This window comes from Aythya fuligula, chromosome 2 (genome assembly GCF_009819795.1).
Source record: "Aythya fuligula isolate bAytFul2 chromosome 2, bAytFul2.pri, whole genome shotgun sequence".
Classification (NCBI taxonomy): domain Eukaryota; kingdom Metazoa; phylum Chordata; class Aves; order Anseriformes; family Anatidae; genus Aythya; species Aythya fuligula.
The window spans coordinates 30,347,865-30,362,638 of NC_045560.1; the positions used below are offsets into that span (position 1 = coordinate 30,347,865).

Genomic DNA, 14,774 nt, shown 5'->3' on the forward strand with positions numbered 1-14,774 from the left:
CCCTCAGATATTTATATATTGAGGAGATCCCCTCTCAGTCTTCTCTTCTCCAGGCTGAACAGACCCAGGTCTCTCAGCCTTTCTTCATAGGGAAGATGCTCCAGGCCCTGTATCATCTTTGTGGCCCTCCACTGGAGTCTTTCCAGGAGATCCCTGTCTCTTTTGTACTGGGGAGCCCAGAACAGGACACAGTACTCCAGGTGAGGCCTGACCAGGGCAGAGTAGAGGGGGAGGATCACCTCCCTTGACCTGCTGGCCTTTTAATCCTTTTAATGCATGCCAGCATCCCATTAGCCCTATTAAATGAAGAGGGCTAATGGGATCTTATGCTTAAGAATAACAGTTTTTATAGAGCTGATATAAAATAGACTAATGTGTCCAGACAACGTGAAAATATTGCTGTTACGATATCTAACTAAGCAAATATGGATAGATTTGCCCAGATCTTTGGTTTTAACAGAGTGTTTTGGTTTTTTTTTTTGAGAACCCAAACTCGATCAATGTGTTGGGGTGGAAATTTTTCTGAAGTTTATGGCATCTTTCATTTTACAGGTAAGCTACAAACACAAACAATTAAGATTTGCTCTGCCAACTCCCATTGCTTTGAAGAAAATTCCTCTCCTCAAATAGCCCTTTAAGAACCAGGATAAAACAGAAACAAAAATTTTCCTCATAACGATGTTCTTGGAATAAGACAATATAAGACAGTTACTTAAGGAAAACAGTTACAACATTCTATAGATACTGGAAAATATAATACAAAATTAAAACAACACTAGCTATATGCATGTACAAAGCAGCAGCTACAAAAGGTAATACCATACAATGACTATTTTGTCTAATCTGGAGAGAGTGATGATCCCATTTGTGGACTAACTACAGTATGTGGGGAGGTTACCTCTAAGCCAGGCAGGCACAAGGGGAGTGGCGTGGAAACAGTGGTGACTACCAATCCTTCTACCAATTTGTTAACACCTCTGTTCCCACCATCATTTTTTCTGCTCCTTATTTCCTTCATTCTCACAGCAGCCAAGGAGGCACAACTGGGTAAGTGAGTGTGGGGCTGGGGTAATGCTGGAAACGAGCTACAAACTCTGTGTTTAGACTCAAGAGATGTCAACCGCATTTAAAGGCAACCTAGTTATATGGAATCATCTGAATTCAGTGGAAAAACTGAGGTAAGATCCAAAGGAAAGCGCTTCCACAGAATCTCAGAATCTTACTGAGGAAATGTGCCTCTGGGAAATATTCTATTTCCCTCTTACCCAGCTGCTAAAAGCTACTGGAAAACTCCCTAATGGCTTTGACCAAATGTTCTGAGCTGTTCTCCTATCTTTCCACCACAATATTTTTAAAAAGCCTACTCCGGAGAAAATTCTTTACCCTGGCCTTTTACTTTCCTTCCCCACCTCTGGATTGTGATCATTAATGTGTCCTGTTTCAACATACCACAGGAAATCCTATGACAGAATAGAAAGAACATATTAAAAAAAAAAAAAAAAAAAAAAAAAAAGACAATCATTTAACTAGAAAAAAATGTTACTAAGGAATCTTGACTGCAGAGTCGAAAGTTACTCAGAGATTAAAGCCTTGGCAACTAGTAAGAAAAATAAATTACAGTTTTCAGGAAAAACAGGATTTCCTTTCCTATAAATCCTTTCAAGAGGATTTATAGTATGAGACTTATCAATATGACTAAATAATGATAGTTCTGTAAAGAAACAAATACAAAAATATTACAATGAATTTTGGATTTTTATAGGTATTAAAAATCCCTCTTTATTTTCAGTTAAAATGTGCAATTTTATTTTTCTGTTACTGCACAGAATACTTCAAAACTGACCATAAAAACTGACCATTATTTTCTATAGTGCTATCATAATTATAAAAAAATTTATTTGCAGATACACCATGTTTTTCACAGATATGTGAAGTTTTTTACCTCATTAATGCCTTTAAAGAATGCATATATAATACTTCACTTTCTACTCTACATCCATGGCATAAAGCAGAGCTCTTACTTCCCACTCTTCGGTTTCCGTTTCCCAGTATACATGGGACTCCAAGAAAAAAGATATTGAGGACAGTCTAAGCTTAACAGGCTTAGGCAGGAAATGCCTGCTGTGAGTATTTGGCTTCATCCTTTCTCCTGTTGAAGTAAAAGTGTGCAATTCTGTGATTTGTTCTTCTGTATTTCCAATGGTACATAGAAATGTAAGATAAAGAAAGATGCATGTGTTCATTTTGTGAAGGTTTATGCATTTACATGTATGTTCTGTGCCAATATACACAAAACTCTCCATGCTATAGATATCATATCTCACTATATCCTGACACTCAGAATACATAAAAAATGGTTTCTCAGTGAAAAATAGGATATACACAAGTAAAGCAGATTTTGCATTCTTTATAAAGAATACTATTCAGATATTTTAAATATGGTATGAAATTGTTGAACTCCTACTATATTAAACATTTGAAGAGAACAAATTTAATCAGAGAAAAATGACTGCTTTTGACTCAAGATGTACCCTGAAGAAAAACTGCAAAAGGAGGCATCTAACTGCCTCCTGTATTTTCATAGCTGGTGTACAAGTAGCAGCCAGCTTTACTGGCTGACAAACAGAAGGAAGGAAGAGAAGATGTATCACTCCACTTGTTTTATAAATCCTTATAAGATGCAAAGAAGAAATTTACTAATACTCATTTGACAAAAGAGTTGTCACTGTGGATGGGCCAGGGGGTGGGGGCTAGAACAGCAACTTCTTTTATTCCTCCTTACCACACAGGCCACGTAAATGGGAACAAGGCATGTTCTAGTGTTTGGAAATATTTTCAGAGAATTTCTGGGTAGAGATATCACATTCTCTTTGGCCTTTTTGTTCTTATAAAATTGTAAAAGATAATTCAACATAGGCCACTATTTTCATCATCCTGAAAATAAAATGAAAAAAAAAAATGTGAAAGGAAAACAAGCTACAGGTATGTAAGAAACTCGGGTGGCTATTGTTTGCCATTAATGGAGTATATTTGGTGAAGTTTTTGGCTGCAGTAAGAGCTCTGCATAACCTGAATGTGGTATGTAGTGGTGACTGAGCACCATTGAGCGGCATAGTGTTGGGGTCTGGGTGGCATGGACAGGAGGAAAATGAATGTGCTGACTGGGGGCAGCACTGGATGAGAGGCATACCCAGCAGATAAGACATCCTGCTCCGCAACAAAGAGCCACCAATGAAGAAACATAACATATATGTTAAGAACTGATTGGACTGTAGCTGATGAAACAAAGATTGACCCAGGGAAAGTCTCGAGCAAGGTCCGTCCTTGGAGGCACCCAGGTTGAGCTGATATAGGGGTACCATTAAATTTTTGCTGCTGTAAATAAGAGTCGACTCTGTGAGTGAATTCCAGATGCCTGGGGAGACCCATACTGCTAGTGGAGATAATGGAATCCCCTAACAAAATAAATCATTCTTTCCAGCAGACTCCCGTGAAATATGGCTTTTACTAATTAAAGAGAACATTTCAGAGAATATGGAAATAGAGAATTTGGAAATGTAATTTTCAACTAAGTACTTTTTAAATTATGTTGCCACATCTCCAAATAGTGCCAAAAATGTTATCAGCTTTAATCTATGGACCATAATATCTCTGGGTTATTTTTGTTTGTGCATGGGTCCTCTTAATTATTATTTCTTTTTACACAATTTATATGGACTCAGTATCTGAAAAATGAACTGTTGACAAAAGAGAAGATGTAACAGGGCCTTCAGTCTCACATAATGCTATGACAACTGCAAAGTTCCATTGGTGTTAGCGCATTAGCAACAATTATATAACAAGTTGTGAAAAGCGCTACTGGTAAATGTCCAAGAATTGAAGATTCATTGATTCTGACAATGCTTTGTAATGAAATGTGACTTTGGCCAAAATATTGTTTGGGGGCGTAGGGGAGAAGGAGGAAGCAGAGACTATCAGAGAGGGATAACAATCTAGAAAACAAATCAAAGGAGAACACATAAGATTTTGTTGTTTAAAAATGTATTGCTAATGTTCATTATAATGAGAAATTTAAATTAAATTTGGAATTCTTTATGGAACCTGCCTTTGTACATTGGGGGTAAAGTTGGTTCAAATGAAAACCCTTAACATCTACTGATTTAAGCATTTGATTTAATACATTTTTGACCTAACTGTATTATAACAATTCTGGAAACCAAATGAAATGATTTCTTAGATAAAACATCATATAAATGGTCATCTACTGGCATGAATGCTTACAGTTAAGAAAATAAATAAATCACATGCTTCCATAACCAGCTCCTACCAATATTCTATATGGTCAAATAATGTTTGGATAACATCAATACTACAGACATATATAACTGCCAAAAATCTTCCCTTTATGTCTCCTATCAAAAATAATTACTCTGCAACATTTGAGAATAACTAGCATGTCTCTTCCAATAAATAAACTCTACAAAGTATCTTAAGAGAAATTTTGAAGACTCAATTTAATATAATAACATTTTTTTCAGCATAGCCTTTTACCACACTCTCACGCTATTAAAATAAGTCGATGTTAATTATTCAGATAAATCTAGAACCAACCACTGCAGTTTCACCCTAGTCTTATATCCAACTACGAAAAAATATATATATATATAACGACCTTAACACCAGCAGGTTTTTTTTTTATCAAATTATTATAAATGTACTTAAGTATGTATGTTCATATGTGCTACACACAAACTAACATATTATATATATATAATTATATATAGTTACTATATATGCTAGACAAAGCCTTTTTTAAAAATTTTAATTTTAGAAAAAGTGCTAAGGCAGAAACATTTAGAATGATCCTGTAGCAGATTAGCAGCCAGGGTCCATTTAACATGTACTATCAATAAAGAATGTTCAAAGAAACATATATTAGATACTTAAAGTAAAGAGTAGATAATCTGCATACTGCCCAAGCAGAACTGGACTATTGAAAATTGAAATTATTATAGAATTTAGGAAAAATGGTGTAGAAAGTATGCTTCAGAATAAAACACCAAGTCCCTGAAAAATAGTAAGTTACAACAAAGTCCAGGTTTAACCAAAAAATTTATCTTCTGGTGAAGATACTCCAAAAACCTACTGATAGACTAATGTGGCTGAAAATGTAAGTTTCATAAAAGGGCTAAAGTTCATAATAATATTTTTCTAAAAGCATTTTGTATCAATAGCATTCTCATTAATTTTAAAAGGAATGAATACCCTGTTAATTGTAAACTTTTATGGGTGCTATTTCAGCTACTTATATTAAAAATATATTTTTGCTACAACACTTTTAGAAAGAAAAATAATTTATGAACATGCCATGTGAACAGTCACTGTTTTACTGTATAAAAACTGACAAACTTTCATAACTGTTACAATTTATAATTTTATTTTTTTTAATTGAGATTTAGTGTAATCTGAGCCTGAATAACTTGAATTTTTCACTTCAAATAGTCACTGGTACCAATGCAAGAAAATTTAAAATGTCCTATTCTAGTTGGCAAGAGTTTTCATCCACATAGCACTGAGTAAATTTACAGCCTTTAGGAAAACAGAGATGTGTTAGCTGAACTACATTTGTGTTTATTCTCACTAAAATTTAAAAGAATAGAAATAAATAAATTACCACCATCACCTACTGAATTATATATACTCACAGACTAATACTAGCAACATTACATGTACTTCACAAGAGAACCCCAAGTCATTTCCATTAATTGACTAATTTTTGCAGTATGTTATGATTAAGAGTATTTTTCTATATTTTGTTTATCTCTGCAGTTTCATAAACAGTACCTAGATGGCCCCATGCACATGAATCCATTTTAATTGTAGTCATCATCATAAAACAAACCAACAAACAAAACAAAACAAAAAATTTGTACCTCAGAATGAAAACCATAAAAAAAAAGTCATAATCAAATAGCCTGGGTAAAGCACTTTAACCAGTCTTTCCTAATTCAGCCTGGGTAAACCTATAATAATTAACTATATTTAGAGATATAAGTCAGAAATTAGAGAGTCTGGACATTCTCTGTAATTTCTAGATAATATCTTTTATAGGAAAATAAAATAGATCAGTTGTGTGTCTGACCAGGTAACGTAAGCACACGTATTTACAAGCATCATATGTGCTTACCAACAAATAAGCATCCATTTGGTAGCTTCAGAATTTTTACTGTCATAAATGAAGCACAGAATTTCTAGGTTTTTCATTTATTTATTTATTTATTTTAAAGAAAGCTTTTTTTTGTCTGTTTTTTTTTTTTTTTTTTTTTTTTCCCCTCTTCCTTTTCTTCAGTGTTGTCTGTTTGGCAAAGAGTCCACATACCTCTCCACTGCTATTTCTTTGATAATATTAATATATACATACATGTATAGTGATTCACTGAGAGCACAGCCCAACAAGTAGAGACAAGTAAAATGTGTATTTAAGTTACAAGTAGTTTATTCCTAAAGCATTCTGACAAGAGCAATTCTGAAATATTTACTAACTCTTGACAATGCTAAGGCTGGCTAACTTTCTAAATAGTCATCTAAGAGATTTTAAACATATCTACAACAACAACAACAAAGAAGTCTGAAAGAAAATAAATAAGTAAATAAAAAATAAGGGCAACCTGCAACACTGATTGGAAACTTCAAGCACTGGAACGTTAACCTAATTTTCTTCATGTTCAGTTTAAATGATTTGAATCCAATAGCCAACAAATGAGGATATGTTTCTAGAAATCCATGTCACAAAACGAATTTGAAATCACATCCACCTTTCATTATTATCATCTCATTGTATTTGTAACAGACTAGAGAATGAGCCTTGCTTCCTGTCTCTTAGAAAGCAATTATGTTCATAGCCTATAAAATACTTAATTGTTAAAATGATTTCAGAGTGTTTGTTATATGCAGTGGGAAAGTTAAATTGTTCTTTCTTTTGCCCATTGATGCATTGATTAGCCTATATGGTTTCTTTCCAAAAAGATACTCCATGTAAACATGGGTATGCATTAAGATCTGATAAATACTGGTTAGAGCTAGAACCACTTCTACTTCCTCAAGGATATCTTCTCTATAAACATTTATTTTTTTTCCATAAATGTATAATACCAATTATAGAGTTTAGACTTCTATATTGCATTCCATAGGACTGCACCACTGGCATATTGCACAGATGATGACTTTACATTAATTGTTGTGAATGCTAGCTGTATCTACTAAATCTTTATAAATATAGTGTAACTCTTATCGGGATAAAACTACTGTGGAAAATCTTGGATACAGTATTAACAAAATGTATTTTCCTTCGTTGTTGTTGTTGTTGTTTTCTCATATTTTATTACAATTAAAAATAGAGCAAAAATACTTTGCTATTTAATCTCATCCTAGCAGTTAAATATTATGAAACCTATCCCTGATGACTAATAGAATAGTTGCAAATCCTAATTATGAATAAACATCACACCATTGCATGCATACTTAAGCTGAAATGCATCAATTTTAAACATTCATTAATAGCAATATAAAAATTCACTAAAAAAAGTATCCTTTCTGAAGGAATTTATTTCTGTGCTTACTTCAATTTATCAAGAGAATAATTTAGATGATATTTCAATTGCTATTAAAAAAATGAGGACAGCAATGTTTCATACTTTATAACTCCATACCATAATTGGCACCATACTATACACTTTTCATGCTGTTAGAGTAGCTGAAATGTTGTCAGAGTAGTCTGTCACTCTTCAAATAAAATGTTTAAAATAAAACAGACATCAGTGTAACCCTCCATATTTTTTTCATTTGCTTTCCTTTAAAAATGGTGTAGTTTCAAGAATAATATTCCTTGAAATAGAATGATCTCTTTTAGTATCAAGACAGCTTAAAATTTCCTATTAACTTTTCCCTGAATAGTGATACCCTACTAAACAAACAACAACAACAAACTCTTTATTTTAAACCATTTTGAAACAGCATCCCTCAGAATTGCAAAATAGACTTGAGTTAGCCATTTAAAAACTAATGAGAATTAAAATAGATACCATGTAAATGAAAGCAGTATGAGGCTCCTAAAGCTTAACATAGAGTATTGCACAATACAAAAACAAACAAACAAACAAACAAAACAAACAAATAAATAAATAATAATAATAATTAAAAAAAAAAAAAAAAAAACAACAGGAGGACAAGAACAAAAATGTCTGGAGCTTATGTCAGAGAGGGGAAGTTTCAAACGAGAACTAAGATGTCAAGGAGGGAAAGATGAATTCATGACCACAAACTGAAGAAAGAAGAGAAAAGGAAGAACAGTAAAGATCATTAAAAATGTTCAGAACTGAACAGTTTTGCAACAGAAACTGACTATCTGAAACATTTAACACCTCAGTGCCCTCAACACTTTCCACAGAAAGCAGGCTCACAGCCAGGCTGCCAGCATTTCCATCTGGCACGCTTCCCAGCTCTCTAGGTATCCAGGAAGCTATTTCCCTAGAAATTCTGCTCAGAAACCCAGAAGAATGCTGAGCACCCAGTGTCTGCATGAAAGAGTTTTCTGCTGGTGATACTCACAAGTTAAGAACTTTTTCTCTTTTCTAGCTAGAAAGAATCCTTTCGTAAGTCTTCAGGTGATTATATGTGGGGGACACGTTTCTCCTATGTAATGGATTTCCTATAATGCTTCACATCCTACCAACCTTTTTGTAAATTAATTCCAATGTGAGTTCAGCTTGTCCCACCTTGTGGCACATATACTGGCTAAAAGCAGAAAGATGAGATCTCCACCGTACCCTTTTAAAGAATATTACTGATTGGTTATCTGTACTTGAATATTTGCTTTATATATTATAAAAAGGCAAAGTCTTTACAGCAAATTAATATTTTCTAACAGATCAAAAAATGTAGCTGGAGGAAACAGCACAAAAAACTTTATTTTAATCTATATTTGTGTGTGCTGGAAAGTCTACCTAGTTTTCCACTTATGTCAATTAGCCGAACAAATCTACCTATTCTCAAAAGCCTCATCTTGATCTCAGTCCACTATTGCCACAGGAACACTATTGCAATACCTGAGTGATGTTGTTTGTCTTCTTCATGACCATACCACAGTGATGCTTTGCAATAATCTTGTCATCAGAGACCATACTCAGTTCTTTATCTAGCAGTACCACTAGACCCAGGGCACATCACACTAATGACATGCACTAGAGCCTTTCATTACATTTCTGTTTACTAAACTCCATAATGTCATCAAACTTTTCCAGCATAATCAGATTTTTCTCCATTTTGGAGAAAGTTCCAGAATTTGGTTTAGTGAATTGATTCTATTAGTATTCAGCTATTTCTTGTTACAATATTGCTGGCAAAAATAATAATGAGATTAGTCTCAAGTCTGGTACTAGATACCATGCTTTAATCTGAGCGCCTTCTATTTCAGGACACATCACAGTCACTCCTTCAACTTACTAAAATAGTAATACTGGTTACCTGAAGAAGACCAAGTCCTTCTGTGAACAGGGAGTACTCCTGACAGTACATGCCCAAAAGCTCAGCTGGCCTTTGACACTAGAAAGTGAGGGGTTCCTACAAAACTAATCGTTTAATTCTCTTGATTTTTCCATTGTTCTCATGTTCCAGCCACCTCCTCCCCAAAAAAGGAAATTAGAGGGTTTTTTTTGTTTGTTTTTACACAAAGAATAATTAAGTCATTAAAAACAACAACAGTTCATATGATTAGTCCTTCTTTTCTAGCATTTTTTTTCATTGTATTTTTATACCTGTTTTTAGGCTGTGTAAGCTTCTCAGTAGACCCTTAGGTTGACAATCAACCCTTTAACCCTTTCTCTTGCAAAGGCTACAAAGTCACTATCATCACAATAGATTGCTAATCACTTTTAATTATTTGCCTATTAACTGATAGAATTGCCATAGGTAGTATTTATTAATAAATGACTTCTCAGTGGTATACAAAATAAAAAATAAAAATAAAAAAATAGTGTTTCTAGGCATGAAAAAAGGAGAAAGAAAAAAAAAACATCAAATTAAGATTACTTACTTGGTTAAGTATATCTTGCTTCTGCAATGCATGCAATAAAAGAAAGAAGACATATGCATTAATGCAGTATAGTAACACTTAGGGTTTGTTTTTATAAAAGTACTTGGTTGAAAGGTTAATAATGTAGATGAACAGGCTTAAGACATGATAGAATATCATCATCTTGCATTAGCACATACATCAAGAAAATGGTTCAGGTCAGCATTCTAATCTTGATTAGAGAGTGCAAGCTATTTATTTTTAACTGTGCAATGACAGACATCCAAGAAAAATATAAGGAAGTAAGTACATTAGTCTCTCTCAACCCTGTGTACTTAAAAAAATTAGGTAAAAATTGTTTGTTGCCAAGAATGGTTGTTAGTGAAACAAGTGAATCAAAAAAGAATGCAATGATAAATACTAGCAGACACCATCTCAGAAGTCACCATTGCTGCTTTAGTTTATAACAATTTGTTCTCCTTTTAATAAAGACACTGGATTTATTTTCTACCTTTCAACTTTATTCACAAACTGCTGCCTCTAATTCCCAGTCAGAGGTACTAACTTAAAATGGAAAATATAGTGGTATTCTCTGCATAAATTACAGACTGTGCCAGACTTTTGCTAAACTAGAGTAACCAAGATAATCTTTGATACATCCACAAAGTCAATTTAGAAAAATTCCAGCACCTCTGGAAATCATAATTACCCTGAAGAAAGCTTCTTCTTAGAAGTACCCTGACTAGCAGCTTTCCAGCAGGCTGATGTTAACCTACCTGTGTGTCTTACATCAGGTATAAAAGCCAGTCTTAATTACATATTTGACAGTAATTATAGAAAAAAAGATGGAAAGGCAAAGGCTAAGTAACATTTTTAGATGTTTCAGTAATTTGCCCTACACTGAAAGCTAGCATAGAGTAAAAGCACCATAAATAAACTTCCTATAGTTCTGACCTTCTGATAATCAGATACATCATTTCCACTAAACCCAAAACTCATTCATTCAACAAGATATAAGATAATAGAAAAACAAGCCAGATGACTTCTGGTAACAAGCTTCAAATATCAATAGGTTTTTCTTTTGCTATTTGTGTCCCATTAAATCAGTTTGTGATATAAAAGAAAAAAAGAAAAAAGAAAAAAAAATGCAATAAAGAAGCAATGGAGTGGAATAAATGCAAGCCTTTAAGCAGCAAGATGCTTGAAACAAGTTCTTTAGACTTTTTCTTAAATACATAAATATATCACACTGCAAAATCTGCCAAAGCTCTATGCCCCATGTTTATTAGGCTAAAAATTGACACCACCTTTTTGTAGGGTATTGGTAAGCCTGGAAAAATACTTGAAGTGTTTATGAGACAATGATCTAGGAAATAGAGGTAAAATGGAAACATGATGGTATCCTCTACAAAACACAGCTACAAAACAAGTAGAATGTTTAAAAGTTCAAAGTGCTATCTACAATATATAGAAGAGAAAAGCTGCTCTGTGACTGATTTCACCTGGATCATTAAATTTTTGACATCTCCTGTATCTCTCACTAAAATTATTTAGTATTTTTTCTTCTTGTTGTTGCTCTTGTTGCTTATTTGTTCGTTTGATTTATGGATAATAATTGCTTAATTTAAATAGCATATCTGATACAGGGGTTCTTGTCTGACCTGATACAACCAAATCTCAAATCTTCCTGTAAAAGGCTTTTCTACATAGTAGGCTGAATGCGTGCCAAAGGCACAGACACACCTGTGCATGGGCAGTTTGTTTGACTTGGAATATTCACTCAGCTGCAGAAGAAATTTTGGCTGCTCTGCTTGCAGTTAAGCAGCTTAAGACACGAAAACTGAGCTAGTAAATCCTACTAGATCCAAAGTAGCTGCTAGCTATGTTTTATTTTTGTTGCACTGCCTGAAATCTAAGCACTAAGCAGCAAAGCAAAAAAGCTGTTGGGCTTAGCCTGGGACCAACACTGCCCAGTAGTAGTGAATAGCCTGAATTCTGCTGAACCACAGCAAGTTGTCTGACTTGTGTTCCCTGCTCCCCTTCTACCCTCATCACAGTTTTGGACACAGTGCTGTTCTATAATCCCTGGATGTTTCAGTACATTGGTAGGATGCTGCAATCAAATCACCATAAAATGAAGAGCTCCAGTACAGGTACAGAGTCACAGAATCAGCTCAGGACCAACTATGTTTAATAATTTCAGCTTTGCACAAATCCTGCCAATTCACCTGGCTTCAGTAAGAGCAGTTGTCCCATCTGCTCATACTGATCACTTTTCACTGGGACCCAACCTCCATATACCCTCAAACTGGAGAAATGACCATTTGACCGCTAGTTGTGAGACTAATCTCAACACTTTAAATACCAGTCTATACCAATACCAAATATTGACAATGTGATATGTTACCTACATGAAAACATGTTATTTAAACATGCAAATACACAATTACTTTGAACTGTAAAAGGCTGCAATTCACAAAACTGAAATCGTTGTATGATGAGAGAACTGAAGATTTCAAAAACCAAAAATGGATTATAACTGCCTTACTTAACAATTCTTGTCTTTCACATCCTGAAATGTAGGATCAGTCATGCTTGTAACTGTCAGTACATTTTTCTACTCTGAATTCCACACAATGCAAGCATATATAGAAACCTTACTGAAACAGGTTTTTAGTTGGCTACATTTTGATGTGCTAAGCAGATAAAAATTGCAGTTGAGGGCTTCAAAAGGAATCAATCTGTGTTTTTCTAACATTTAAAACAGAATATTTTCTCTGGTAGTGGGTTTGTAGTGACAATGCATGCACACACATTCAGCAGAATTTTTGGTTTCATAACATGAGAAAAAAAATCCCTCTAAAGGTGATCCCATTACCAGAAATAACATAAAAAAATAATAATATGTGTATATATATATTAGCAGATTTCATTCATCTAAGATATGAAAACATGCTTAACATTTCTAATCCTTAAAAACAATTGGAAAACAAAATTAACCTTTTTATTTTTTTGTTATTTTTAAAGTTTTTTTTTTTTTAATGTCATATTAAGCAGATACATCTAACATTATGTTTATAAACTTTTAGTTCTTTAATATATTCATATTTTTATTTCAAAACAGACTCAGTTACCCCAAACAACTGACTTATAGAATTTCTTCTATTTTAAATGCTTATATTTGCTACAACATTTGTAAACATTTTTCCCACCATGTCCGACCATTGAAGAAAGAAGAAGAATTACCCCTTCAGGATTATATTTTGCTAACACACCACTGCCATGGAATTCTTCTAAGACATCCTTAATTTTCTTAGTGGAATCTAGATGAAGAATGAAGAAAGAGAAAATTAAAATACAGAAAACTGATTTACATAATATGAGCTGTAATTAAAGAAACAACAACAAAACTGCTAATAGCTTTTCTCAATGTGCATCAGTAATTTTCTCTAGATGTATGAGAGCTGCGGGCAGGAAGAAAATGAGAACATAATGTACCCTCTGACTAAATAGTAAAAAACAGCAAGCCAACATAGAATGCTCAGAAATATTCTTTACTCCAACTGTTGTTAAGTAGTACATTTCTGAAGGAGTTGTTTGCAAGGGCTATTTCAAGTCACTTTTTCTTTCTTTTTTTTTTTTTTCTTTGTCCTTGAAACCTGAGTCATCTACCAAACATAGTCATTCTCAACAATGCTACTAAATCTCCTCTGGCATAGGTGCCAGTAAGTAGAGGAACTGTCAGAGGAGCCAGACAACATCAAGATAGAGGCCGTACTTGAAGAAAAATCTTTTTCTGCAGACATCACAGAAAATAAATGTTACTATTGAAACCCCAGCTTTTGTAGATCTCTAAGATATTCTAAATACCACAGTAACTTTAGGACAAGCTTTGTCTAGCACAATTGTGTCAAATCACATAGATGCTTCCACACCTTTACTTTTCCATTTGTTGTTGTTGTTTAAAAACATTTTGTTGTTATTTTGTCAACTTGCAAGATAACAAAAGAGTTATTTCAATAAATAACCACTACATAAAACCTTTGAACTCACATTCATTTAGCACATAAATATGCACATAATGCTCTTTTCCACCCTAAGTATCTCAGCAATACAATAACAGCTGTAAAGCAGTTTTGTCTTTAAAATGCAGTAGTTGATCAAATGTGCATAATGGCCAAAACACTGGACAAAACCTTGAACCAGTCATCTGTGAACCAGAAGATGGATTACAAAAGAAAACAGGTGTACTTAATGGCTACACACTTGTTTCTACAGCAAATCTTGGAAAGAAAAGAGAAAAACAAAGACTGTGGAATATGAACAGGACTATCACATGAGCAATTAGTTAGACACTTAAAATTACAGACATTAGGACCTAATCTTCCTGATTTTGTTTGTTTGTTTGAACTACATTATCAAAATAAAGAACTGCAATAGTTCTTAAGAGTCAAAGAAACTGAGCACCTCTATCCTGAATCTAAAACGTACATTTAATAAATCATGTAACTTGGAAGGAGAAAACATGGCAAGAGGGGATTTGCAAAATAGTTTTGTAACAACCCTCCCTCCCCCATCCCATTTTTGATTGTTAACATGCATAGCATTTTGCAAAAGTCTATTGTTGTGATCTTTTCTTAAATTAAAACTCCCAAGACTATTTGTGGCCTTGATAAAATTGTTTATTTTCATTAATCAGATGTAC

General features: G+C 33.7%; 1 protein-coding gene across 9 annotated transcripts in view; it reads right to left on the bottom strand.

Annotated features, from left to right (window-relative positions):
- Positions 1 to 14,774, bottom strand: part of DGKB (diacylglycerol kinase beta) — a 361,100-nt gene that overhangs the window by 278,527 nt on the left and 67,799 nt on the right. For 6 of the 9 annotated variants that reach the window (XM_032182678.1, XM_032182685.1, XM_032182681.1 and 3 more), the window contains exons 3-4: positions 13,316 to 13,392; positions 10,091 to 10,111 (exon numbers count right to left, since the gene is read on the bottom strand). In XM_032182678.1, coding sequence (XP_032038569.1) covers positions 10,091 to 10,111; positions 13,316 to 13,392 — 98 coding nt within the window. The remainder of the gene's footprint in view (positions 1 to 10,090; positions 10,112 to 13,315; positions 13,393 to 14,774) is intronic. The other 3 variants (XM_032182686.1, XM_032182684.1, XM_032182679.1) reach the window with 1 other exon arrangement.